The sequence below is a fragment of the Alexandromys fortis genome, unplaced genomic scaffold (assembly GCF_014885135.2).
Source record: "Alexandromys fortis isolate MF-2015 unplaced genomic scaffold, M_Fortis_MF-2015_v1.1 scaffold_83, whole genome shotgun sequence".
Classification (NCBI taxonomy): Eukaryota; Metazoa; Chordata; class Mammalia; order Rodentia; family Cricetidae; genus Alexandromys; species Alexandromys fortis.
In genome coordinates, this window is record NW_026068001.1 from 1,782,540 (window position 1) to 1,809,201 (window position 26,662).

A 26,662-nucleotide genomic window follows, 5' to 3' on the forward strand; every position below is an offset into this window, starting at 1 on the left:
ACTGCTATGGGTGTTTATCTCAGTGCCAGACCCCGTGTTTAGTATCCAGCATTGAAGAAAAAAAAATAAAAATGTAAAAAAGAACATTGTCAAGCAAGACGAATCAAACTTCACAGAAGAATGCAACAAGATTCTACTTATGAGCAGTAATAACAGGAGAATGTCCATTATTGACACCACTCAAACTACATTATTTTAATGACACTAGCTAAAGCAATTAAATAAGAGAAGGAAGAAAAGAACTATAGAGGGGGGCCTGGAGGGATGGCTCAGTGGTTAAGAGCACTGACTGCTCTTCCAGAGGACCTGGATTCAATTTCCAGCACCCACATGGCAACTCACAACTGTCTGTGACTCCAGTTCTAGGGGACCTGACACCTATGCACATAAGATAAAAATAAATCATTTAAAAAAAAGAACTGTAAAGGTGAAAGAATCATCATTATTTGTATCTAATTTTAGAATAACCCTGTAAAGCCTAAATCAATCAAAAGAAAGATCACAAATAATAAATCAGGAGCTGTAGGTACAGTTCAAGGACAACATATTCATGACACTAATTTCAGTATCCCTAAAATAATAACAGTGATAATGATGACAATGAAAATCAGGGGCCAGAGAAATGGCTCAGAGATTTAAGGAAGTTTGGTTCCCTGCACCCATGTTGGGCAGCTCACACCCACAAGTAACTCTAGCTCCAGGGAATCTGATACCTACTTCTGCCTCCTGAGCACATGTAAACATACACTCACAGATTCACATAAATAATAAACTTTGTAGCGATTCTGGCTGTAAAATTAATATGCACAATACAAAACACCCTGGTTTGATTCCCAACACCTACACGATAGTTCACAAGCCTGTAACTTAAGCTCTTTGGGATCTGAATGCATGTGCACAAACATACATGCAAACACATATACATAAATGAAAATAATAAATCTTGTAAACAAATAAATGATTATCCATGTATGTGTAAGATCTTATGACTATTCTTCACATACATGAAGATTTACTTGTATAGTTATTTTTTAAATTATTTATTTATTATGTATACTGCGTTCTGTCTGCATGCATGCCTGCAAGCCAGAAGAGGACACCAGATCTCATTACATGGGGTGGTGAGTCATCATATGGTTGCTGGGAATTGAACTCAGAACCTATGGAAGAGCAATCAGTGTTGTTAACCACTGAGCCATCCCTCCAGCCCACTTGTATAGTTATTTACTTTTTCTTTGGTTTGGTTTTGAGATAAGGTTTCTCTGTGTAGCCGTGGCTGTCCTGGAACTCGATCTGTAGACCAGACAGTCTGGCCTCAAACTCAGAGATCAACCTGCCTCTGCCTCCAGAGTTCTGAGATTAAAGACATGCATCACCACTGCCTGCATTTTTTTTCTTTTTAAGGATAGTAATGATTTTGTTTGAAGTGATTTCTAAATTAAACTTGAGGTTATGGGATTTTGTTTTGTTGAGAAACAACAAAAGTGAGAGGCCCTTTTGATTATATACTACCAAGCAGCAGCAGCATGACGTCTCTGGTGATGTTGGCCTTGGTCATTAAAGTGGTATTTATCGTTTTGCTCAACCTAAAAAAAAAACGTGGGGGGCTAAGGAATGTAGCTCAGGTTGGTAGAGTACTTGTGTAGCATATATGAAAACGTCTGTTTGATCCCTGCATAGAAACCAGGCATGGTAGTACATGCCTATAAATTTAACACTTGGGAGACAGAGGACCAGAAGTTGAAGATAGTCCTTGGCTATATCTCAAAAAATATTCCTATTTTTCCTTTTTCTGTACTCTATGGTTTAATTTAGATGAAAGTCATTAAGACCAGTCCACACTCAAAAGAGGAATTAAGCTGTTTTTGTGCGAGAAGAAATATCTATGCACCTATCTTACTTAGAATCTATCTTATTTGGAATGTCTCTTCACTCCCTCCCTCCCTTTCCTCTTTTTGAGACAAGTTCTTACTATGCAGTCCAGACTGACTTGGAATTCACTATGCAGACCAGGCTGGCCTCAAAGTCAGAGATCCACATGCCTCTACCTCCTGAGTGCCGAATTAAAGGCTTATGCCATCATGCCTAGCCTTAGAATGTTTAGATCTGTGACAGTCTTTTCTCAATATAAATTTGTTTCTTTGATAATTTCATAATACACAGAAGGTACTTTGATCACACTCATCCTCCACTTCTCCCTAACTCCTCCCAGATCCGCCCAACCCCTCCCAACGTCATGTCTTCTCTCTTTTTTTCAATAGTCCACTGATTTCAATTTGTACTGGCTATATACTTATAGGTGTGCGGCCCTCTACTACCAGAGGCCACCCTTCCCAATAGAAAATTGGCCCTCCCTTCCCAAGAAGCCATCAACTGCCATCAGCTAGACCCAACCCAGATCATTTTTATTACACAAGATTTTAAAAAGTCCAATGTTTGATAAAACCACACATGTGCACACACACTCAGGGAGAGGGAGAGATTTAGTATAAAAAATTATGTTTCAAATTAACAAGGCAATTCACTAGTCAATAAATAATAGTATCTATTAATAAACAGTATCTAGTTGATAAATAATAATAGTTATCTGGTCTAGGAATCAACAAGTTACAATCAGTGGGTCAAACATAGTATTTTTGTTCACTTTCTTAAGATTTCTGAGGCAGGGTCTCACATAGCCAGGATAGACTTGAACTTTTGATCCCTTGCCTCAGTCTGCAAAATCCTAGAATGAGAGGTATGCCAGCAAGATCTGTCAAAAAAAAGGAAGCTGAATGTGTGCCTCACACCTTTAACCCCAGCACTTGGGAAACAGAGGCAGGTAGATCTCTTGTAAGTCTGAGTCCAGTCTGCTCTATATAGAGACGAGAACAGCTAGAGCAGCAGGACGGCCAGGGCTACATAGAAAGATTCTGTATCAAACAAGCAACAAAATCAAATCTCCCTCCGCAAAAAGACCAAATCCTTGAGGGCTTAGTGGCTAAGAAAATCCTTGCTGCCCTTGCAGAGGACCTCGAGTTTATTCTCAGTATATTATGGAGGCTCACAACCATCTTAACTTCAGTTTCAGGGAATCTGATACCCATTTCTAGACTCTGCAGGTACCAGGCACACACATGGTACACAGATATGTATACAGGTAAAACACTCATTCATAAACCTTAATTGCTTTTCAAAAAGGGACCAAACCCAGAAGTTGTAAAATAAAAACAAAACAGTACAACAATAAACCCTATGGATCTATATGACTTTGTGAAAGTTAAAAACAGCTAACATGGGGAGGGAACAGGAACTGGGACTGGTATATAAAAATATATAAAATGAGAAAAAATTGTCAAAAAAACAGTTAACATGTAAAAAAAATGAACCTAGAAATAAGCGTGAAATGAGTAAGTGTAGCAAAATGGCAGAATCTAGTTTGCAGATAGGTATTCATTGTAAAATTCTTTCAATTTGCCATATGCTTGAAATTGTGTAATAAAATATTAGAAAAAAGAGTTACCAGCTGGGCACGATGCCTGTCTATGGGGTGAGGAAACAGCTCAGGCAGTAAAATGCTTGCTGAATAAGCATTAAGGACCTGTGTTTGATACCTAACACCCATGTAACAAGCCAAGTAGCACAGGCAAGGCAGATACAGGAAGATCCCTGGATCTAAGTGCCACCTGTTAGGCATGGTTGTAGAGGTTGAAGCCAGCCTGGTCTACATAGTAAGTTTCAAGACACCAGGGCTATGTATTGAGGCCTTGTCTCAAAAAAACAAAAAACAATGTAGGGCCAGATAGACACCAATCCTGATGACTTGAGTTTGATCTCCAGACCCTATATGGTATTTCTCAATAAACTCCTGCAAGTGTCCTCTGGACTGCTACCTGTGTGCCATGGCACATGTGGAAACACGGAAACACACACAGAGAACAAAAAACAAGGTAGGTGGTTCCCGAGGAACAATACTCAAGGTTGACCGCTAGCTTACACATATACACAAGATGCACCTGCACATACAATGACTGGACATGTACACACACACACACACACACACACACACACACACACACACAAAGGCTGGGGCATACACAGCAAGTGGTAGAGTGCTTGCCTAACACACACATGGCCTTGGGTTCTCTCCCCAGAACTGCTAAAACAAACAAGGCCCAGATGCCTTTAAAGGTAAGTTCCACTAAGTTTCACTAAGTTTCAAGGCAAGAATAGCGCCCACACCCCAGGGTTTTTCTGTGTAGCTTTGGAGCCTGTCCTGGAACTCACAGATTTGCCTGCTTCTGCCTTAGAAGTGCTGGGATTAAAGGTGTGTGCTATTACAATAGTAACTGTAACATAAGTTTCTTCCAAAACAGCAAAGGTTACATAATTTATACTATGAGGTTACCCTAATTCCAATGCCAGATAAATACAACACAGATACAAATAAGCAAACTAATCCAATAGCTAACTAAGTAGCTTTAAAATAACAAAGCTGGACAACAGGAAGTGGACAACAGGAGCCTTGACGAATGTAAACTAGTCCATTTACTAGGAATTCTGTAGGGAGGCACCTCAGAAACTAAAAATAGATCTCTCAGAAGACCCAGCTTTACCATTGCTGTGTATTTATCTGAAGGACTTCAAGTCAACAAATCAGAGACATTTACACACTAATGTTATTGCAGACAATTTGCAACAATATGTAACCAACATAGGTGTCCAACAACAAAGGAACGGGTAAGGAAATTGTGCTATATACAAATAATAACATTCTTTTCCAGCCACAAAGAAGGAAGTTAGGCCTTTTTCAAGAGATGGATGCAACTGGATATAGACATTAAGTGAACTAAGCCAATCTCAGAATGACAGACATAATGTTTTCTCTGTGGTCCCTATATTTTATACATACACATAAAAGCATGCATGTATTTAACATGAAAGTAGAAGCAAAACTGTCTAAGGAACTAAAACAGACTAACATGAAAGACATGACTGTATTAAACACCCTTATGTGACAGTACCATGTGAATACTCACAATAATTTTCTAAAGAATAAAAAACCTAGCAGAGCTTTTAAATTAAAAGATTTATTATTACTATATGTGTACATAATGTATGTGAGTGGGCAGATGGACCAGAGCATGCATATAGAAGTCAGAGGACAACTTTGGTGAACCTGTTCTCTTCTTCAAGCTTTATATGATTTCTAGGGGAATTGAACGCAGGTCTCTAGGTTTGTGTAGCAAGTGCTTCACTTGCTGAACCAACTATCTTGTTGGCACCCAAACCTAGCAACTTTAAAAACATACTCAAGCCGGGCGGTGGTGGCGCACGCCTTTAATCCCAGCACTCGGGAGGCAGAGGCAAGTGGATCTCTGTGAGTTCGAGACCAGACTGGTCTACAAGAGCTAGTGCCAGGACAGGCTCCAAAGCTACAGAGAAACCCTGTCTTGAAAAAAAAAAAAAACCAACTCAAACCCATCTAGATATGGTAGTGCATGCCTTTAATCCCATCACTTGGGAGGCAGGGGATGGGTAGATCTCTTTGAGTTTCAGGACAGCCAGAGTTAAGAGTTAGAGAGAGAGACAGACAGACAGACAGACAGACACACACACACACACACACATACACACACACAGAGCGAGAGAGACAGAGAGACTGAGACAGAGATTGACCCTGCCTGAAAACAAACAAAAACACAAAACCAAAAACATATAGAGGAAGGTAGGGCGGGGCTGGGTATGACATGGCACTTGCAATTTTGAATTCACTGCAGCTGTGGTCTCCTAAACAGGATCTTATGATTGGGTCCATCACACTCTGTCACAGAAGTACAAGATACTCATAGGTCCCCATACCCCCATGAAGGTTTATAGACAGTTGATGGAGTGAAAAACATTTTTTTCCCAGTGGTAATGTTACTGTGAATAATAGCACTGATGAAAAGCACTGGAGAGGAATACACAAGAATCAGTGGGTAAAGGCACTTACTGCCAAGGAAAGAACTGAGTCTCGCAAGTTGTCCTGTGACACACACACACACACACACACACACACACACACACGCCCCTCCCTCAAATAAATAAATATACTATTTTTTTAAATATATGTGAAAATAGAAGAGAAAATAGTTGGGAAAAGGCAGGGACTCATAGGAATAGGAGGGAGACAAGAGAGAAGTGAGTACGACTGAAATATATTATGAAGATATATTAGCTCATTGTACTGCACGATCCCGCTTACTTGGTTTTCTTGGGACAGGTCTCATGATATGGCCCAAACTAGTCTCAAACTCAGGATCCTCTTGCCTCAGTTTCCAGAGAGTAGGATAAAAAAAAATTCATCACCACATCAAGCTCAGAGAATTTTCCTGGCTTATTAAAAGTTATATGTAAAAAATTCCAACACACACACACACACACACACCTTACTTTATTAGAGAAATTTTGACTGGGCACCAGACACCTGTCTTTTTTTTTCAGTCTTTCATGTGCTTTTATTTTCTTCTTTCAACCATAATAATATGATATCCAAATTTTGTCTTAACCGGTGGGTCTGTAAACATAGGCTTATCCATCCCACTTACAGGCAAGGCAAATGCTGCTTCTTGAAACGGTCCTACCATGGACCCTCTGGTCATCCAACCCAGGTCACTTCCTTGCCTGGCTTTATCTTCACTGTACTGTGTGGCCACTTCATTGAATCTCATTCCAGACTTTAACTTTTCCATGGCTTCCATGATTTTGCCATGTTTTTCACATAAAATGTGTCTGACCTTTACTGCACTGCCACCACCTTTAGGGCCCTGAGCCTTCTTGTCAGCACTGTCGCTCCCAGAAGCGGCACCTCCTTTCCCCCCTTTTCCAGAACCACTTTTCCCCTTCGGCGGCATCTCTCAGGCTTGCGGTTGAACTCTCAACTCTTCCGGTGCTCCAAACACCTGTCTTTAATCCCAGCACTTGAGAAACATAGGCAAGCCAATCTCTATGTGTTCCAGGCCAGCCAAGGGCTACAATAGTAAGACCCTGTCTCAAAAAAACCCAAATGAGCTAAGTGGTGGTGATGCACGCCTTTAATCCTAGCACTTGGGAGGCAGAGGCCAGCCTGGTTTACAGAGCTAGTTCCAGTCAGGGCTGCACAGAGAAACCCTGTCTCAAAAACAAAACACCCAAATAAAAAAGAGAGAGAGAGAAACATTTTGGACATGTTCCTTTAAGACTAGGGATAGTGATCTACTGCACCTGACACCTAGTACTCATCTCTCTTCCCTGTTCTTCCCCACTTCTAGCCCTACACTTTGCACTGGTGATGGAACCCAAGGTGTCACACATGCTAAGCATATGTTCTACCTGAGTTAGACCCGCAGTCAGCCCTCAATATTAACCTGAACTCCTAATCATCCTGCTTCCATCTCCTGAGGGCTAGTATTACAGGCCGTGTGCTATCACACCTAAGTTGACCCTGAATGAATAAATAAATGAGTGAGTAATAAGCAAACAAATAAACACACACACACACTTTTTTGTTTGTTTTTTTGAGACAGGGATTCTCTGTGTAGCTCTGGCTGTCTTGGCATTCACTCTGTAGACCAGGCTGGCCTCAAATTCAGAGATCTGCCTGCTTCTACCTCCCAAATTCTGGGAGTAAAAGTATATGCCATTACCACTGTGCTAAATATTCTTTTTTAATTTTAATATGCATTGGTGTTTGACCTGCATGGTTTTTGAGGGAGTAAGATCCACTAGAAATTGAGTTACAGACAGTTGTGAGTTGTCATGTGGTTGCTGGGAATTGAACCTGGGTCCTCTGGAAGATGAGCCAGTATTCTTAACCACTGAGCCACCTCTCCAGCCCCTGGGTTCAATATTCTTAATTATAAAAATCTCCTATGTGAGCCAGGCGTGGTGACACATGCCTTTAATCCCAGCACTCAAGAAGCAAAGACAAACAGATTTCTGTGAGTTTGAGGCCAGCCTGGTCTACAAAATAAATTTCAAGAGAACTAAGGCTATTACACAGAGAAACCCTGTCTCAAAAAAAATTCCATGTGTGTTTGGTTGGAGAGATGGCTCTGTCAGTAGAACTCTTGTTTCTAAAGCATAAGGACCTGAGTTCAAATCCCCAGAACTCAAATAAAAAAAAGTCAAGTATAGTAGCATGTGCTTGTAATCCAGTGATGTCAAAGCTGGGAGGAGACAGGTGGATCCCTGGAGCTCAATGGCTAGGTAGCCTAGCCTACTTGGTGAAGTTCCAGAACAATGACAGTCCTACCTCAAACAAAAGGTGGAAGGAACTCAAGTGTGGTACTCACAGCTTCCTTCTGACCTACACAGTATGTCCACATACATGCACGTGCACAGCTCTACACATGTATACACACATTGACACGGGCACATAAATATACACTAACACACACATACACATATAAATAAAATAAAATAAAATGGGATTGAAGAGATGGCTCAGAGGTAAAGAGCACTTATTGGATATGGATGCTGGGAACTGAACTCTTACCTCTCAAAGAATGGCAAGTGCTCTTAAAAGCTAAGCCACCTCTTCACTTTCCTAGTGATTGCACTTTAACAGAGTAAGTTATTACTTAAGCAAACAGGTAGATTTTTATGCCATTTAAAGGTAGGAGGAGCCGGGCGGTGGTGGCGCACGCCTTTAATCCCAGCACTCGGGAGGCAAAGGCAGGCGGATCTCTGTGAGTTCGAGACCAGCCTGGTCTACAAGAGCTAGTTCCAGGACAGGCTCCAAAGATACAGAGAAACCCTGTCTCAAAAAAACAAACAAAAAAAAAAAGTAGGAGGAGTGGGAGGGAAATGGGAGGAGGGGATGAGGTGGAAAATTTTAATTAAAAAAAAAAAAAAAACCAAAGACAAAAAAAAAGTATGCTTCCTTGGAGCTGGAAAGATGGCTCAGCAGTTAAGAGCATTTACGGTTCTTCCAGAGGACCCAAGTTCAACTCCCAATACAGAAATTTGATGCAATCTCAATTAAAAGTCCTGCGTTTGAGATGATTTCTTTAAATCTTGGGGGATGGAACCCAAGGTCTCATACATACTAAGCACAGGCTCTACCACTCAGCCTTTGATTAGTTTTTACGTGGAATAAAACGCCACAAATGGTTAAATCAAGTTTGAAAAATAAGAGCAAAAAGAGAACTATTAAGAAACTGTATAAATCCACAGTAATAAAAATGGTAAGATTATGGTGTAGGAATAAGCAAAGAGATAAATGGAACAACCTAGATCATTCAAGATGGAGGGAACCCGAGCAAAAATGAACTATTTAGGAGATGGTACTCAGCAAACTGCCCGCTGCAAGAATGAAAACAAACTAAAACCTATCTTATACCATATTCAAAACTGGATTCTAAATGAGCTAAAGATGTGAATGCAAAAGGTTAAGACTATCTGGGATAGGAAAAGAAAAGATTCTGAAATCACAAATATGGCAAGATCTGGTCATGGAAGTACATGCCTCTAATCTTAGCACTTGGGAGGTATATTTTTATGAGTTCGAGACCAGCTGGGTCTATATAACAAATTCCAGGACAGTAAGAGCTTCGTAGTGAGACCTTGTTCTAAAAAAGAGGAAGCACGAAAGTAAGGATTTATTAAGAACAGATCATCAGGAGACTGAGGGAAGATTACCACAAGTCTCAGGTCAGTCAGTCTGAGCTATATGGTGGCTTCCGGGACAGCATGGATTATAGTATGAGATCCTGTCTCAACAACAACCACAAAAACAACAGTATCTATTCTTGGCATGCACACACACATTAAGTAAAACGTAACATGGACACCTCATGGTGCCCTTGGCACCAATTAGCGACAAAACATTTTGTATATTAATGACAATAGGGACAGCTAAAATATACATTGCTGAGTAATATGGAGTTCAGGAGACAAAAGGAATACTGTAGCACTATGTTCTTTATAAGAATTAAAAACAGACACTTGAGATAACACTATTTTAGAAGGATACATATTAAGTACAACAGAGCTGATGCCTACAGAGGTGGGAATTGGGAATAAATTGAAGAAATAAAAAAACAAACCAAACACAGTAAAAGGAGGCCTTGTGATGACTGGTCTTTGATAAAATCTATTTAGAAATGGAAAATGTGATTAACTCAAACCTCTACATTTCGGATCCTCTAAAAACCAAAAGAAAACCAGTAGTTTTACTTGGCAACAAAGTCCAAGGAAGTATAGCTACCTGAAGCTCAGTCACATAGTAGTTGTAGTGATTATGGTTGACAATCAAATTAATCTCCTAAGCAAGTACTGTATTGAACTTAACACTTCACACATGCTAAGTAAGAGTTCTACCACTGAGTATATTTCTAGCCACTAGATGCCTTTCAAAAGACAGTTTTAAAAGGAGGCCAGTGCCAGGCATGGTAGCACATGCTAGTTCCAATATCCAGGAGGCTTGCTGGTGCTGGTCTTTGCAATGAGTTCCAGGTAGATAGAAACTACATGGTGAAACCCTATTTCAAAAATAAATAACTATGGGTTGGAGAGATGGCTCAGAAGTTAAGAGCACTTGATTGCTCTTCCAGAGGACCCAGGCTTGATTTCTAGCACTTACATGGTGGCTCACTCACAACTGTCTGTAATTCCAGTTCCAGAGGGCCCAGTGCCCTCTTCTGGCGGCACCAGGAACACACGTGGTGCAAAGACACATGCAAGCAAAACATTCATGCACATAAACTAACTAAATAAAATGGTATTTATAAGCTGGGTCTGGTAGTATAGGCCTGTAAACTCAGAGACTGAGGTAGGACAGTTGCAAGGTCTGGGCTACAGATTGAGTACAAACAAGCCCAAACTGGGCAATTTACAGTCTATCTCAGAATAAAATGTAAAGGGCTGAGAATATAAAATAGCTCAATGGTACAAAACATGCTGAGCTGTGCAACCTAGGTTCAATCCCCACTCCCCAGTAATCCATCCCACAAAAAGACATTTCAAAAACTGCTTTCTCTCCAGTGTTTCATAAATTTGTTAACTAGTTTTTCAAGACAATGTCTCATGTAGCACAAGTTGGTTTTAAATTCCTGATCCCCCTGCCTCCACCTCCCAAGTGCTAGAATTACAGGTACACATCACATACTCAGCAAATTTATTAAGAACAGAATTTCTCAATCTTAAATTCGGTTTGCATTCTGGGCTCTTTTAAAATATGGTGGATAGGTCATTTGCTTCAGAATCACCTGGGGAAATAATCTACCAGGATCTTGTACTTATACCCCCAAATCTTTAAATTTTACCAAGTATCCTAAATGTTTGTTTGGTATCAGAGTTGAAAAGCAAAATAAAAGCATATAAGTCCAGTGAGATGTCACATTTCTAGTTACTCGGGAAGATGAATTTGAGTATCACTTGCACCTAGGATTTTGAGACAAGCTTATCCAACAGAGCAAGACCCATCTTAAACCCAAAACAAAGCACCCTGTATGAACTGGATAAGCTGTCACTCCAGTTCTCTTAAGAAGCTGAAGTTAGTCAGTATGGACTATGAAGGGAAACTGTGTCTCAAGACAAAACAAAACCTACCCTTCACAGGCCTGGAAGGTGGCTCTGTTAGTAAACTGCTTGTGGTTTAAGTATGAGGGCCTGAGCTCAATTCCCCATCACCCATATAAATACACCAGGTGTGACACATGCCTGTAATCCCAATGCTGAGGAGGTAAAGAGGACTCCCCCAGGCTTGTTGGCCAACCAGTATAGCTAAATCTGGGAGCTCTGGGTTTAATGAAAAATTCAGCCTCAAAAAATAACAGGGAGAGCAATTGAGGTAGAGATACCTGGCATCACTCTCTGGCCTCCTCACCCATACTAACAAGAAACCTATCCTCACATCCAGCCATGGTACTCATCAGGCTGTTTGGCAATCACCTGTAAACTATGTGGTCTGCCTTGTAAGACCATACACAGCAAGACAGTCTCTCACAAGGAGACCTACAATCATTTTGTCTTGTTCATCTCTGCATTCTCGGAGCATAGAAACCACTCCTTTGCTGTGTTGTTTCTTCTGCCTAGAAGTTATGTGTTCCACAGCATCATTCCTGGATTGGTGTTCACATGGGGGCACGCTTATAGTGCCTGGGCGCAGAGGGAATGGAGAACTCACCGCCTTTCATACTCCATGTCCTGATAGGATCTTCGGGAGCTGTTGGGGCCCCTCCTCAGTTGCTGGCTCCTTTTCACTTCCCAGCCACCCCCACTGCTGCCACCATGATCTGCCAGCCTGGGTGATACCTCCTGCAGAGACTCTGCAAAGAATGGAAGGAAGAAAAGGGTCAAGGCAGTTGGTGCAGAGAAGACCTCCTTGAGAGAATGTCATTGTCAAGACTCTCTACAGTCCTGTAGCCCAGGGACATTGTTTTCTACTTCCTTTTGCTCCTGTCAATCAGTGCAGGAAGACAGCCCCCATTTGGCTCTCTCCTTCCTTTCCCCACAAGCATAAGGCAAGATTCTACTGCCCCAGAAAACAGTAAAGCCCTTATCAAACAAGGAGCATCTTACAGAGATTTGGTGGTACCACCGGCTATGTGAGCAAGGCTTTGCATTCTTATTCTTAGATCAACTGCTGAACGATCTGCCTAGGATTAGGCATAAGTCACAGAAATAAGACCACAATAATTGGATGGGGATATAGTTGTGAGACAGAACACATGACCAGCACAGCCATGTTCAAGGCCCTTGGGTCACATCCCCAGCATCACAAAAACAAACAGCAAAACACCAAAAGACAAAAGAGTAATAAAAGACTTCACCAATGGAATCCCAAGCACCTCCCCATGGGTCAAGGTATCATTGCATCCTCCCAACAAGATGTTAGCTATACCCTAACAAGGCAGTTAGAAACTTTGAAAGGCTTTTGGAGGGAGGGAGGGAATGTGTGTAGGGGCTAACTTGGCAACAAGACAGCTGCCACCTCCCTGGGCTCCTGGCCAACAGAGCTCTGGTCCTCATAAGGCAAGTGGCTCAGCCATGATGTGATGTGCAGCCAGGTCCCCAGGTGGATCCCTCTCCCCAGGGATCATAGGCTAAGTTTTCAAGAGGCAAAAGAGGCCTCTTTCTGAAGCGGTTCCAAAACATCTTGTTCTACAGAGTTGAAAGGAGCAGTCACTTCATCCTACTTTTGGGGCTGCCCCAAGAAGTACAAGTCCTGAGAGTGATGTGACCCAACCAGGGATGGGAATTATCCCTGAATCTTCAGCTGCCACCCACTGTACAGGAACCAAGGAAAGCAAGGCCGTTAGAGTACCGGCCTAACACTAGGCTGCCACCACACCTTTCCTTCAAGTTCCTATTTTCTCTTCCACCTCAAACCACAGGAAACCAGCTAACTGCTCCCAGATGGGGGAAAACAGTTAACCAAGAACCCTAATGGCTGAGAACCTGATGCAAACCCCTCAATGGCAAAAGGGTGAGTCAAACATTGTCATATACACAGCACAGATAAGAATCAAAGTTACAGGCGAGCCCCCAAATAACCAAGGGCCACGATCACAGAAGGTAACCCACAAGAGACATAATTAAACAATTCCCCTTTTAATATTTGAATGTCAGTGTCAGATACAACTGTCAGAAGAATAAAAGTCGCATCTATATTTCTCTATCCACCTCACCCTTCCCAGCATTCAATAAATAGGTTGGGGTCGGCCAGTAACACGACAGTTTCCTGACCGATAAGGACTGGAGGTCAGATACACACTCCAAGGATAAAAACCGTAGTCACTTTCTCTCTCCGCGCTTGCCACCCCCCATCCCCGTCACATAAATGAATAGAGGCTGCAACAAAAGTATTTCCGCGTGGATAATAAGTAACACAGGACACAGCCAGCACACCCCTGCTCTTAGAATACCCCCGCAAAGTCGCAGACACGCACTTCCAAAAGATAAAACTTCGATGGAGCAAACACAGTAAGTCACAGTACCCCACTCCCATCTGTCCCTTCCCCCACCCTCGTGCACCCATCCCGTGTTCCAATCGCGCACGCGCTTTTGCTTTCATAAGAAAAAGTGGGGGGACACCCTCTCTCAGGTGCATCCCTCAGCTCTGTGAACCCCGAAGTGTGCAGTCCGTCCCTGCGCCTCTTCTATGTATACCGCACCACCACCCCCTGGCGCACGCCCCACTCCCTTACCTCGGCCCCCACCACCCGAAACAGCGCTCACCTTCTCGGTCCGGGCTGTCAAGGGAGGGCTCCCAGGCATCACCTCCTCCAGCCGCCACCTCCTCCAGAACTGCTAGTTCAACGGGAGCCGATTGCGTGCAACAACTAAGTCCAAGGCTAGTGGCAAAAGAGGGGAAGGGGGGAGGGGAGACGCGCCCGACGCGCTGCCCTCCCAAGGAAACTCAGTGCCGCCTTCTTCCAGCCGGCTGCAGTCACCGACACAAAATGGCGACGAGGAGACGGGAGCCGGCGCTCCGACCACCATCCACCTACTGAGGGAGCGCGCTCTGGCTGGCCTTGACGATTGGTTGCTGTCCGCCATGGGCTGGTCCTGGCCTTCTCTGATTGGCAAGCATATGCTACCTCCCCATTCCGTGAGAACGCCCCAGGAGTCCAGAAAAAGAGTAGCTATTGGCTACCACTATGAGGCCCGCTTTTTAGGGCTTGCTTTGCAGTGAAGTTGAAAGACAAGCAAAAGCCCCACCTCTTTCCCCACAAGGCCGTCTAAATGTCACTACTTTCTTCTTATGAAGAAAATAAACAGACCTCTCAAGACCAAATTTCTCCCAGCCTGACAGAAAGGATAAAGTTGATTTGATGACGACACGACGTGGGAAGTAAAACAGAGTCCTCACCTCGCCACTCTCGAAAACAAACTTAGAACAAGGATCTATTTAGCGAGCTGAGGGCGGAGCGACAAAAATCGCGCTGGGATCAACCGCGCAGCTGCGCACTTCGCATTTCCGTGCCCCCGCCCCCATCCCCGACTCAGCCTCACAAGCTGTCATGGCGGCCAGGCTGTTAAGTTTATACGCTCGCCGCCTTTTGGCAGCAGCGGCTATACGAGAGCTGCCGGCTGCCCGTGTTCGCTGGGAATCCTCCAGGGCTGTAATCTCCCCGTCTGCTGTGGAGAGAAAACGGCCACAAGAACCGACCACACAGTGGCAGGAGGACCCAGAACCCGAGGACGAAAATCTCTACGCGAAGGTGAGAGGGAGTGGGGGGCGGGGGAACGGGTTGCCGCAGGGGCCAATCCTGGACCAAGCAGAAGGTGTCGGAGAGATCGTTCTCCGGCTCGATGCTTGCGCTGGAGACAAGATCTTTAAAGATTCATAGTTTTGACTTGTTTTTCCCCTTTTTTGTTTTATTATCTTCGGTCTAGGACTCAAAGGAGGATTTGCTTTGCTTGTAGACAGAAATCACACTTAAAGTGGGCAGTGCCCAAAGCGCGTTAGAAATCAGGATAATCCTAAATTCTGGGATGGCGTGTGCTCGGTTCCTGTGTAAACACTTTGTATCTATGTTCAAAAACAGCGTGATTTTGAGGTAGACGCTACTACGGTTACCATTATGCAGATGAGGATACTGAAACAGTTAAGTTGCTTGCTCAAGATCACATAACTTAAGTAGGAAGTGGAGCTGATATTTGAATTTAGGACTATTTGAATTCCCGTGCTTTATGAATAACAGAGACCCTGGAGTCAGACACCCTGGGTTGAAATTTATTCACTTGTATGACCTTGGGCAGGTAGTTTATAGTCTCTTGCTGCCTTAGTTTCTTTGTAGAGGGAAAAAAGTAATAGGACAGCTTCATCTGATTAAATGAGTCAGAACGGTTCAACAGCTCCGGCCACTTCAGAAGTACTCAGAATTAGAAGATGTTTATTATTGCCATTTGCACCTGACTAGGATATGTGAGGTTTGTGTATTTGAAAAGGCCTGGTGTGTAAGTATTTCATCAACACTAACCTCTGGTTGAGTGCTATAGGGTAAGTGGATCCATAGGAAATTACCAACATTCAGCCATTTTTAAACCTTTATAAATAGCACTTCCCAAGGGTACAACTTAACAGACAGGGTGATTAGGTAATGTTTCCCAAACAAGTAGGTGAGGCCAATTACTCCTTTGGAAATAAAGTTAAAACCTTGGATGAGGGGAGGGGGCATGGATTCAGCTCTGATTAGATTTAGAGGAAGCACTTTCTAGGTGGGGGGGGGGGGCAAATACCAAAGCCCTTTGTTGGGAAGGAACTTCTCAAGCTAAGAATAGGAAAGATTTTAGTGAGGAATAAGAGGTTGGTTTGAGGGCAGATTAGAGACCAGACCATGCAGGGCCAGCATATATTTTTATTATGCGGGAGGAAGCTCTTATTGATCTTTCCCTCTCCTCAGAACCCAGACTATCACGGCTATGACGAGGACCCTGTGGTGGACGTCTGGAACATGCGAGCTGTCTTCTTCATTGGTTTTTCCATTGTCCTGGTCTTTGGCACCACTTTTGTGGCATATCTGCCTGACAACAGGTATGGGGTTTTCCAAGAGAGCAGAGTGAGTAGAAGCCGGAGCAAGGGTAAAGGTTGAAGGAGTCTCTGGCCAGAATGCTTGCCCTGCGTTGATTGGTGGGGTATGAGGTGCTGAGGAGGGGAACTGGTGTCTAGTGAGGCTCTCTCACATAGACCACGCCTGTTGCTGCTTCTAGGATGCAAGAGTGGGCCCGCCGGGAAGCTGAGAGACTTGTAAAATACCGAGAAGCCAACGGCCTCCCCATTATGGAATCCAACTGTTTTGATCCCAGCAAGATCCAGTTACCAGAAGAAGACTGATGAATTACCGAGTGGGCTTAAAAAGCGCTACTTTGTCTTCCCTGCCTGTTATTCTTCTGGTTCCTCAGAGGACCTTATTAAAGGGATTGAAAGAATGATTGGTTATTGTTGCTTTTGTTATGGAGGAAATTTATGAAAGTGTGTGACAAGCCTTACTAGGGCCACTGCTGCCTCTCTTGTTTGTCTAGAGCTATGCAACACTAAAGTTTGGTGGCTTAGCACTCTATTCCATGGCTCTGTGGGTTGCACAGTTAGGGGATTTGGCTCCTCTTGGATCCCAGGTGGCTGCTGTTAGGTAGTAGCTAGGGCTAGAGTCATCTGAAGCACATCTGGTCTGTACAGCCAATGTTTCTGAAAAAACAAACATGTCTGGCACTTCAGTCTTCAGCGTAGTAACCTGGGCTGCCTATAGCAGTGGTTCTCAATCTTCCATATTCTGCCAACCTTTTAATACAGTTCCTCATTGTGGTGACCCCCCCAACCATAAGATTACTTTTGTTGCTACTTCATAACTGTAATTTTGCTACTGTTACAAATCGTAATGTAAATATTTTTGGAGATAGATGTTTGTCAAGGGGGTTGTGATCCACAGGTTTAGAACTATCTTAGAGGGTAGTTGAAGGTTCTAGATGGAGATCCAGCACTTAGGAAAAAATTGGCAGTAACTATTTATACAAAAAAACTAGCACACTATAATCTTTCTACATTTGAATATGTGCTGAAATAACTGGTGGGCCACAGCAGAGGTTTTCCATTGCTGAGTGTGGGTATTTGGCTCCCCCTGCTTTCTCTGCTTCTCTCTGGGGTTTGTGGCTTCTCTGCTTTCATCTTGTGTGTTGGCTGAATGCTTCTCTTTTCCCTTCTAATCTAATTATGGATGGTCTTCAACTTGACAGACATGTAGACTAGGGTTGTAGGTCAAGGTTAAAATACTTGCTGAGTATGCTGTAGGTTCCATCCCAGCACCAAATACTCAAAAAAAATTGCATGTTTCTACTTTGCTTCTCTTCTTCTCCCTCTCGCCCCTGTCCTCTTCCTCCCTCTCTCTGGCTAATAGCATGTAAGGAAATAACCATCCCTGGCACCGAGATTTTTGTTTAGCAACTTACAGATTATGGAAACATCTTTTTCACCCATACATTGTACCTTCATTCAAACTCTTGTTTGCTTTTTTTGAGATAGGATCTCATATAGCCCAGGCTGAGATCAAACTCATATAATAGCCAAGAATGACCTTGATCTCCCAATCCTTCGACCCCCTAAACACTAGGATTATAAGTCTGTAACATGTCTGGCTCACTCAAACTCTAAGCATTATTTTGACTAAAATTTGCAGGCATAGGCTTTTGTAGGATTTTTATCATTCATCATGGTAGGTATCATCTGCATTGTAAAGCTTCTAAAATTTTTATAGGTGTTCTGGCCCTTATAACTCCATATGATTTCCCATACTTGCTTCTTTGGCTGTTGCTCCCATGCTTTTCATATGTGTTTCTAAATCTGTAAAACACTCAGAGGTTAGTATTATATATAATCTATGTAATGAAATTACATTTTTGTGTATGTGTGTGCATGCTTCAGAAGACAACTTGCAAAAATTGATTTCCTCTTTCTGCCATGTAGAGCCTTTATCCACTGAGTTATATATCACTTTCCCTACACCATTTTACAAAGGGTAGTCAGGATTATTAAAGGCCCAATACTTACCATTCTACGCAAGTGCCAATGATCTCAGGAATCAGCTGCTAAGGGGATAGTTAAGAAAAATTTTATGAAGGTCCAATACAGAATGAAAAGATTCCATTGCTTGTATCATTTTCTCAAAAGATCAGAGGTAAGTTAATGGCTTGATGGGAGGCACTATGTACAGTCATTCTCCATGAGCGTTTTCGCCTCATTCTAGAATATGCCATGGGACTCCATATGTCTCCCACCTCTGAAGAACTAAGTGGAGCTGACTCTTACTGCTTTGAACAGCTTGAAGCCAGGGGGATGTTAGGGCTACACTCTCATCTTCTGTCTATAAGGCTCCACATACTTGACAGCCTTTAGGCCAATGCTACAGCAGGCTTCTGCCTCGCCATTGACCATATTTGGCTGCTGAAAGGGCCCCAAGCTAGATAAATAATCTCTACTTGGCATACTTTAACTTATTTTATTGTTCTTAATTATGTGTATGTGTGTGCCAGTCGGTACTCATGGACGCCAGAGGTATCAGATCTCCTTGGAGCTAGTGTTAGAGGTGAGTCATCCAATTGGGTGCTGGAAATTGTACTTGGGGACTCTCTTCAAGAGTGATTTGATCTCTTAGCCACTGAGCCATTTCTCCAGTATCCAGCATACTTTTAAAAATTATATATTTATTTTATGTGTGTGAGGGTTTTGTCTATATGTATGTCTATGCACAATGTGTGCAGTGCCCATGCAGGCCAGAAGAGGGTCTTTCCTGGAACTGGAGTTAAACAGTTAGTTATGAGTCATCACGTGGCTGCTGGAAATTGAAGCCAGGTCCTCTGAAAGAGCAGCCAGTTTTTGTTTCTTGAGACAAGGTCTCACTATGTGGGTGGCCTAGAACTCACTCTGTAAAACAGGCTGGCCTTGAACTCACAGAAATCCACCTGCCTCTGCCTCTGCCTTCTGAATGCTCGAGTTAAATACATACACCACCCTCCTAGCCTCATTTTTTGTTTATTTTCTTGTTGTTTAGATGGTCTCACTATGTAGCCCCGGCTGTCCTGGAACTAGCTCTGTAGACCAGGCTGGCCTCAAACTCACAAAGATCTGCCTGCCTCTCCCAGTATACTTTCTTACAGACAGGAGAGAAACGTGCAGTTAACTCTAGGTAAGTGTAATTGCCTACTCCTGGAACAAGCCATGTTAGGATTGCTCCCATGGATGCTGCCTGCACCCTGGGGTGGCTTAGCTTCAGTTAGTTGTATGTCTCTTCACCTACAGCAGAGGTAATGTAACTGTTCCTCCCCAAATTCATCATTGTCATGTCTCTGGGTGCCAAGTGTTGCATTAACTTTTCCTGGGGAGACAAAAACAAGTATATTATCTATTCGCCAAGGACAAACTGTGGGGAGCTGAGGAAGCTTTCTCCACAGTTCCATATTTACATTCGGAAGACTCCTACCCCTACAGAGACTGCTCCTACTGATATTAGCTAATTCTGTCTTCTTCATTCAGCTATATTCCATAAATCCTGGCTCCTTATTTATCTGGATGCAATAATACCTTCTCTCATATAATAAGCAAGCCATGCTTCTTAGAATACCATGTATGGTTCCTCCATCAGAGAGCCCAATCTACCAGATTCCAGCTTTTCTGTGTGTCTGTGTTTGTGTTTTCTTCACTCCATTGCTGCCCCAGTCAGGTCCATCCTTGGAGCCATGTGACGTACTGGAGAAACATTTTCACCCAAATCTAGCTTGGTAAACGTATAGGTTTAATTGGGGCTTACTTACAGGATTGTAGGTGAGGGGTTCAACTGTTTTCATTTTAAGACAGCAATGGCAATTCCAAGCCTGGAGAGGAGCATTCCACAGGGACTGGTGTCAGGTGTATTCTGCTCAAAGCAGTGCTCACCATAGTGTGTGCTCGATGAGCATTTGGTCCATTATCATGTCTCAGCCTTTTAGCTAATATGAAGTTTTGTATCTATTCTTAACCAGTTTACTATCTGACATGTCTTTTATCTAAGGAAAATGTACTAAATGAATTTTTCTATTTTTTTAATTTATTTAATTTTTATTGAAAATTTCCACCTCCTCCACTTCACTCCCCTCACCCCACTCCCCCTTCCCCTCCCTCTCCAGTCCAAGGAGCAGTCAGGGTTCCCTACCCTATGGGAAGTCCAAGGTCCTCCCTGCTCCCCTCAGGTCCAGGAAGGTGAGCATCCAAACAGACTAGGCTCCCACAAAGCCAGTCCATGCAGTAGAATCAAAACCCAGCACCATTGTCCTTGGCTTCTCAGTCAGCCTCCACCATCAGCCACATCCAGATAGTCCGGTTTGATCACATGCTCCATCAGATCCAATCCAGCTGCCCTTGGTGATCTCCCATTAGATCAGTCCCGCCATCTCAGTGGGTGGACGCACCCCTCGCGGTCCTGACTTCCTTGCTCATGTTCGCTCTCCTTCTGCTCTTCATATGGACCTTGGGAGCTCAGTCCAGTGCTCCAGTGTGGGTCTCTGTATCTCCATCCATCGCCAGATGAAGGTTCTATGGTGATATGCAAGATATTCATCAGTATGGCTATAGGATAGGGCCAGTTCAGCCTCCCCCTCCTCAGCTGCCCAAGAAACAAGCTGGGGACATCTCTAAATGAATTTTTTAAATTTTTTATGATTTATTTATCTTTATTTTATGTGCATTGGTATGAAGGTGTCAGATCACCTGGAACTGGATTTTCAGACAATTGTGAGCTGCCATGTGGGTGCTGGGAACTGAACCCGGGTCCTCTGGAAAAGCAGTCAGTGCTTTTAACCGCTGAGCCATTTCTCCAGCCCTCTAAATGAATTTTTTTAAACAAGGAGATGGAATAGCTGGTTCTGTCCATTCCATGCATGAATCTGGTATTATGAAACCCCTAGGAATTAATTCCTTTGGGGGATTTAAAAAATTGGTATGTTACCTCTTGTGTAGATGACACTATCTATCCATGGTCTTCTGGCTCAGTAGAATTATTTATAAAATTGAATGCACAGAGAGGAAAATGCCTACAAATTAACCACAGCGATGTGATTAGCTCAAGAAACAATATGAGGTCAGGTTGTGGCAGCGCACACCTTTAATCCTGAGCACTTGGGAGACAGAGGCAGGCGAATCTCTGAGTTCGAGGCCAGCTTGGACTACAGAGCAAATTTGAGGACAGCTAGAATTTTCAAGAGGACAACTTTGTGGAATTTGTTCTCTCTTTTTATTATAGGTTCCAGGGATTGAACTCAGATCATCAGGCTTGTATGACAAGCACTTTTGCTTGCTAAGACACCTTGCAGGCACACTCTCCTAACTTCTAAACTATAGACTCTGTCGATTTTTTTCTTAAAGCTTTTACTTTGAGACATCATGGAAATAAACCATACAGGGACACATAGAAAAGACATGATTACAGAATGAAGTTAACACAAAAGCATCAATGACTGTCAGCTAATGTTGAAGCTGAAGTTCTGGGAGTTTGATATGATCCAGGGCCCGAAAGAACAAAATTATGGAACACTTCATGAATTTGTGTGTTATCCTTGCGCAGGGGCCATGCTAATCTTCTCTGTATCGTTCCAATTTCAGTATATGTGCTGCCGAAGCGAGCACTAGAACTACATCAATTTTGAAGTTCCTATAGTGTTCTGCCTGCATGTACACCTGCAGGCCAGAAGAGGGCACCAGATCTCATAGATGGTTGTAAGCCACCTTGTGGTGCCTGGGACTTGAATTTAGGACCTCTGAAAGAGCAATCAGTGCTCTTAACCTCTGAGCCATCTCTCCAGCCCTTGGGTTAGTTTTTATGTGTGTCTGTTAAGAATAATTCTGTAGCCAGGCAGTGGTGGCGCACGCCTTTAATCCCAGCACTCAGGAGGCAGGGGCAGGCAGATCTCTCTGAGTTTGAGGCCAGCCTGGTCTACAGAGTTAGTTCCAGGACAGGCTCCAAAGCTACACAGAGAAACCTTGTCTAAAAATACCACGAAAAAAAGAAGAAAAGAAAAGAAAAAGAAAACGTAATTCTGTGTTGGAAATGGAACTCACGGTCTCGGTCTCTTATATGCTAGGCAAGTGCTCTACCACTAAATGACCTCCCTGGGCTTCTATGGGCATTCTTTTTTTTCGTGATCCAAAAGAAGGTCCTTGGTTTTGCTTTGTAATTGATATCAAATTGCTTCATTTTCAGTGTAGGTGACAGGAAAAAAGAATTGAGACTTGGGCTCTTTTATGATATTATGGCCTTCACAAAGCTCCAGGGAAGCTGTACAGAGTTCTGAAACTTCAAAAGAATTTTACAAAGATCAGGTGGAGGGAGAGGAGGAAGCTCTGGGCAAATGTGTATTTTGACATAGGCATGTCCACCCGTCCAGTACTCTGAGACCAACTGGCCCCATGGTAAATTGGCAAAGCCATTACCCATATGGGCTTTACTCAAGAGAGTTAGCAAAGCTTTCCCGGAAATCTGAGTGTTTAGGGATGATTGATCAGTGTGCAAAGACTAGCAACTGCAGCTTCTTCCTCTATGAAGTTTAAAGCCTGAGACTGCTCACTTACAGGGATCTCCTATGGAGACGAGCTAGCCCCTCCCCCTGCTCTTCCTAACAGAAGCGCTGAGGTTCCTGGCTGCAGCTGTCTTCCTTCCCTCAAAGCCCCTAGCCAGGGTTTGGACCTAAGCTTTTCCCTAAGGCAGCCTGGGGTGTTGAGAGGAAATGACCAGAGAAGGGGGCTCCATTCGTGGGCCTGCTCAGCTTGAGGCTGCCATGTGTGTATGGTGGAGAAGGTGGCCTGGCCTGAGATTTCCCCCTGGTTCTCCGAGTGCTCCTTGGCCAGTATGGTTTGATTCCACCAAGGGCTTAACTGAGAGAGGAGCAGGAAGCTAGTGTGGTCTGGCTACTTCACAAGGTCACGTTGCTTGTGCCCTGGAGCCTGAAACTACGGGAAAAGTGTTCCAGCAGGTCAAGGATAGCTGCTGAAGGGCTTGGGGCTGCTTCCTGAAGCCACAAAGTGCTGTTGTCCACAGCCTAGGGCAGGGTACACCTCCTGCACCTATATCTCTAGGTCATTCAGGACTCTGAGACTGGGTTTGAGGATCTCAAGGAGACTGTTGTTAAAAAAAAAAAAAAAAGCTATCAGAATGGTTTGAGAGTGAAGAACTGAAAGATTTGGCTTCTGGGGCAGTGGTTAAGAGCAATAGCTGCCCTTCCAAAGGTCCTGGATTCTAGTCTTAGCACCTATGTGGTTGCTCACAACCATCTATAACTCCAGTTATAGAAGATTTCATGCTCTCTTTTGGACTCTGTGGCCACCAGGTATGTCTGTGGTACATACATGCAGGCAAAACACCCATACACATAGTAAAATAATTAAAAAAAAAAGTTTCAGCTTTGGCCAGCCTTTAGTGAGAAGGCAGGAGGTTCTCAGATCAGGTGGTAGGAGGCTCAAGGAAGTTAAGGGCATGAATGTAGCCCCACTTTCAGTGTCAGGGATCAGATTCCATTACCTGGGGACAACTGCAAAGATTTAAAATCCTGAGAGTAAGCTCAGCAGACTGCCTAGCCTTTAGAGCCACCTTTTTTGCCATGCAGTTCACTACTAGAGGGACTAAAAACTCTGAGACAGGGTGAAAGTTTCTTCAAGTTTTCAGCCTCCTCCCTTCCAGAGGGTGTTAAAAGCTAAACAGAATTTGCAAGCACTGAGACTGGTCCTCCTGTCTAGATCTCAGTGCTGTTTGCTTCTTTCTTTTTTTTTAAAAAAAATTATTATTTATTTATTTATTAAAGATTTCTGTCTCTTCCCCGCCACCACCTCCACAGACTTGGCTATAGGCAACCTGATGTAGTCATTTTCTCAACTGAACTTTCTTTTTCCAGACAATTGCAGCTTGTGTCAAAGTGACCAAAAACTACCCAGCACATATTAAGATGGCAATATTCAGACATGTTAGATACTTGACTCCAGTAGAGAAGTGAAGAATATCAATAACACTGAGTCCCTGGCACAAAACCCTCATCAAATACTGCAACGGGGAGGGCAAGATCACTCAGCAGGTAAAGGGAGCTGCCTCTAAGCCTGACAGGTTGAGTTTGAGCCATGGGGCTTGCAGTGAAAGGAGAGAACTGAGTCCCACAGGTTGCTTTATGACCTCATAAATAAATGAAGTGTAAAATTTTTAAATTACTGCAACAGACTCAGCTCCAAGAGCCCTTGCTACTTCAAAGGGACAAGAGCTCTGTGCTGGCTGGTCTTATGTCAACTTGACACAGACTAGAGCTATCTGAAAGGAGGGAAACTCAATTGAGAAAATGCCTCCATAAGATCCTGTTGTAAAGGTTTTTTTTATTTTCGAAATAAGATATTTCTGTCTAACAACTCTGACTGTCCTGGAACTTGGTCTGGAGACCAGGCTGGCCTTGAACACAGAACTTGCCTCTGCCTCCCGAGTGCTGGGATCAAAGGTGTGTGCCACCACCACCCAGCTTGTTTAGTGTCTTCTTTGTTTAGTATCTTATATAGAGATAGATTGTTGCGATAATGAGGGTCACATTCCCCCACAAATTCTTGGCACATCCAAAGCAGATGGAGTTACAGCTTAGATTACTGGATATGGGTGCACTGAACTTGTTTGTCCAGTAGGTGGCAATGTTATGAAAGGTTTTATTTCTCCTGATTAACCAGGACACCTTAAAGCAGTTTTCTCAAACTGTAATGACAGTAATGTCTGAATGGCCCTTTCACAGGGGTCACCTAACACCTTTGGAAAACACAGATATTTACATTATGATTCATAACAGTAGCAAAATTACAGTTATGAATTAGCAATGAAAATAATTTTGTGGCCGGGGTCACTACAACATGAGGAACTGTATTAAAGAGTCACAGCATTAGGAAGGTTGAGAACCCCTGCCCTAATTGGATGTGACCAATCTTACTTACTGTGGTGGTTTGGAAGAAAATTGCCCTCAAAGGGAATGGCACCATTTGGAAGTGTAGCCTTGTTGGAGTCGGTGTGGCCTTGTTGGAGGAAGTATATCACAATATGGAGTAACTTGGAGCAGGCTGTTCCCTGCTCCAAGTTACTCCATATTGTGTGAAAGTCTTTTCAGACTGTAAATTGCTCTGAAAAACCTCACTACAAATTTTAATTGTATGTATGGTGTGTGTGTGTGTGTGTGAGTGTAGGAGCATACATGCCACAGTGTGAAGATCTGGTTCTTTCCTTCTACCACGGGATCCTGGGGTAGAATCCATGTTATCAAGCTTGTATGTCAAACACTTTTACCTGGTAGGCTACCTTACTAGCCAGAGAGAGTCTAAGCTGCTTTTGGAGTCCATTTTGAGAGGCAGGATAACTCTGCACCCAAGTGGAAAGATGAATGGTGCCATATCTCTGGTACTACCCACATAGCACAACCATAAACAGCTTATTCTTGGCGTGGACAAGATGCAACTCCATGAACTTTTTGAGTGAACTGGGACTGTAGGGGCACATGAGCATGTTAAAATTATATCAGAGAGCCAGGCCCCAAGAACTTAGTGGACATATCAGACCAAGGAAAAAGTGTAACTACTTCACCCAGATCCCATGAAGAGATGGACATTGTGGTGGTTTGAATAAGAATGGCCTCCATAGGCTCATATATTTGAATGTTTGGTCACCAGGGAGTGACACTAATTAGAAGGATTAGGAAGTGTGGCCTTGTTGGGCTAAGTGTGATCTTGTTGGAGGAAGCGTGGCACTGGGGCTGGGCTTTGAGGTTTCAGAAGCTCAAGCCAGGCCCAGTGGCTCTCATCTGCTGCCTAGAGATTTGGATGTAGAATTCTCAGTTACTTTTCCAGCACCATGTCTGCCTGCACACTGCCATGCTTCCTGTCATGATGACAATGGACTAAACCTCTGAAACTGTAAGCAAGCCCTAATTAAATCCTTTCCTTAGACAAGCAGTGGTGGCACAGGCCTTTAATCTCAGCACTCAGGAGGCAGAGGCTAATGTATCTCTGTGAGTTCAAGGCCAGCCTGGTCTACAAGAGTTAGTTCCAGGACAGGCTCCATAGCTACAGAGAAACCCTGTCTCGAAAAACCAAAAAAAAAAAAAAAAAAAAAAAAAAAAACCAGAGAGAAAGAACATTAGCAAGTAGCCTAGTGGATGTTCTTTTTTTTTTTTTTTGATAAAAAAA

General features: G+C 43.3%; 3 protein-coding genes and 1 non-coding gene across 7 annotated transcripts in view; 1 reads left to right on the forward strand and 3 right to left on the reverse strand.

Annotated features, from left to right (window-relative positions):
- Rbm10 (RNA binding motif protein 10) overlaps positions 1-14,582 on the reverse strand; it is a 31,531-nt gene extending 16,949 nt beyond the window's left edge. For 2 of the 4 annotated variants that reach the window (XM_050160898.1, XM_050160897.1), the window contains exons 1-2: positions 14,185-14,582; positions 12,131-12,272 (exon numbers count right to left, since the gene is read on the reverse strand). In XM_050160898.1, coding sequence (XP_050016855.1) covers positions 12,131-12,147 — 17 coding nt within the window. In that variant the 5' untranslated portion in view covers positions 12,148-12,272; positions 14,185-14,582. Of the gene's footprint in view, positions 1-12,130; positions 12,273-14,153 lie in introns of those variants that run through there. The other 2 variants (XM_050160900.1, XM_050160899.1) reach the window with 2 other exon arrangements.
- On the reverse strand, positions 6,460-6,923 carry LOC126512896 (peptidyl-prolyl cis-trans isomerase NIMA-interacting 4-like). The gene has a single exon (XM_050160963.1). The coding sequence runs from the start codon at positions 6,873-6,875 to the stop codon at positions 6,480-6,482; it is 396 nt and encodes a 131-aa protein (XP_050016920.1). The 5' UTR covers positions 6,876-6,923; the 3' UTR covers positions 6,460-6,479.
- Positions 14,583-14,785: 203 nt separating the features above from the next.
- Positions 14,786-16,881, forward strand: Ndufb11 (NADH:ubiquinone oxidoreductase subunit B11). Its single transcript, XM_050160961.1, has 3 exons — positions 14,786-15,170; positions 16,356-16,486; positions 16,663-16,881. The coding sequence occupies exons 1-3, from the start codon at positions 14,970-14,972 to the stop codon at positions 16,784-16,786; spliced, it is 456 nt and encodes a 151-aa protein (XP_050016918.1). The 5' UTR covers positions 14,786-14,969; the 3' UTR covers positions 16,787-16,881.
- Positions 16,882-21,992: 5,111 nt separating this feature from the next.
- On the reverse strand, positions 21,993-22,099 carry LOC126512928 (U6 spliceosomal RNA). The gene has a single exon (XR_007595197.1). It is a non-coding gene; the product is annotated as a U6 spliceosomal RNA (small nuclear RNA).
- Between the last annotated feature and the right edge of the window lie 4,563 nt (positions 22,100-26,662).

What these genes read in the sequence shown, in the direction of transcription:
- LOC126512896 (XM_050160963.1), bottom strand. Translation starts at nt 6,875, where the DNA reads ATGCCGCCGAAGGGGAAAAGTGGTTCTGGAAAAGGGGGGAAAGGAGGT.
- Ndufb11 (XM_050160961.1), top strand. Translation starts at nt 14,970, where the DNA reads ATGGCGGCCAGGCTGTTAAGTTTATACGCTCGCCGCCTTTTGGCAGCA. An exon ending in ACGAAAATCTCTACGCGAAG is followed by an intron (nt 15,171 to 16,355) that starts GTGAGAGGGAGT and finishes CCCTCTCCTCAG; the next exon opens with AACCCAGACTATCACGGCTA. An exon ending in GCATATCTGCCTGACAACAG is followed by an intron (nt 16,487 to 16,662) that starts GTATGGGGTTTT and finishes TGCTGCTTCTAG; the next exon opens with GATGCAAGAGTGGGCCCGCC.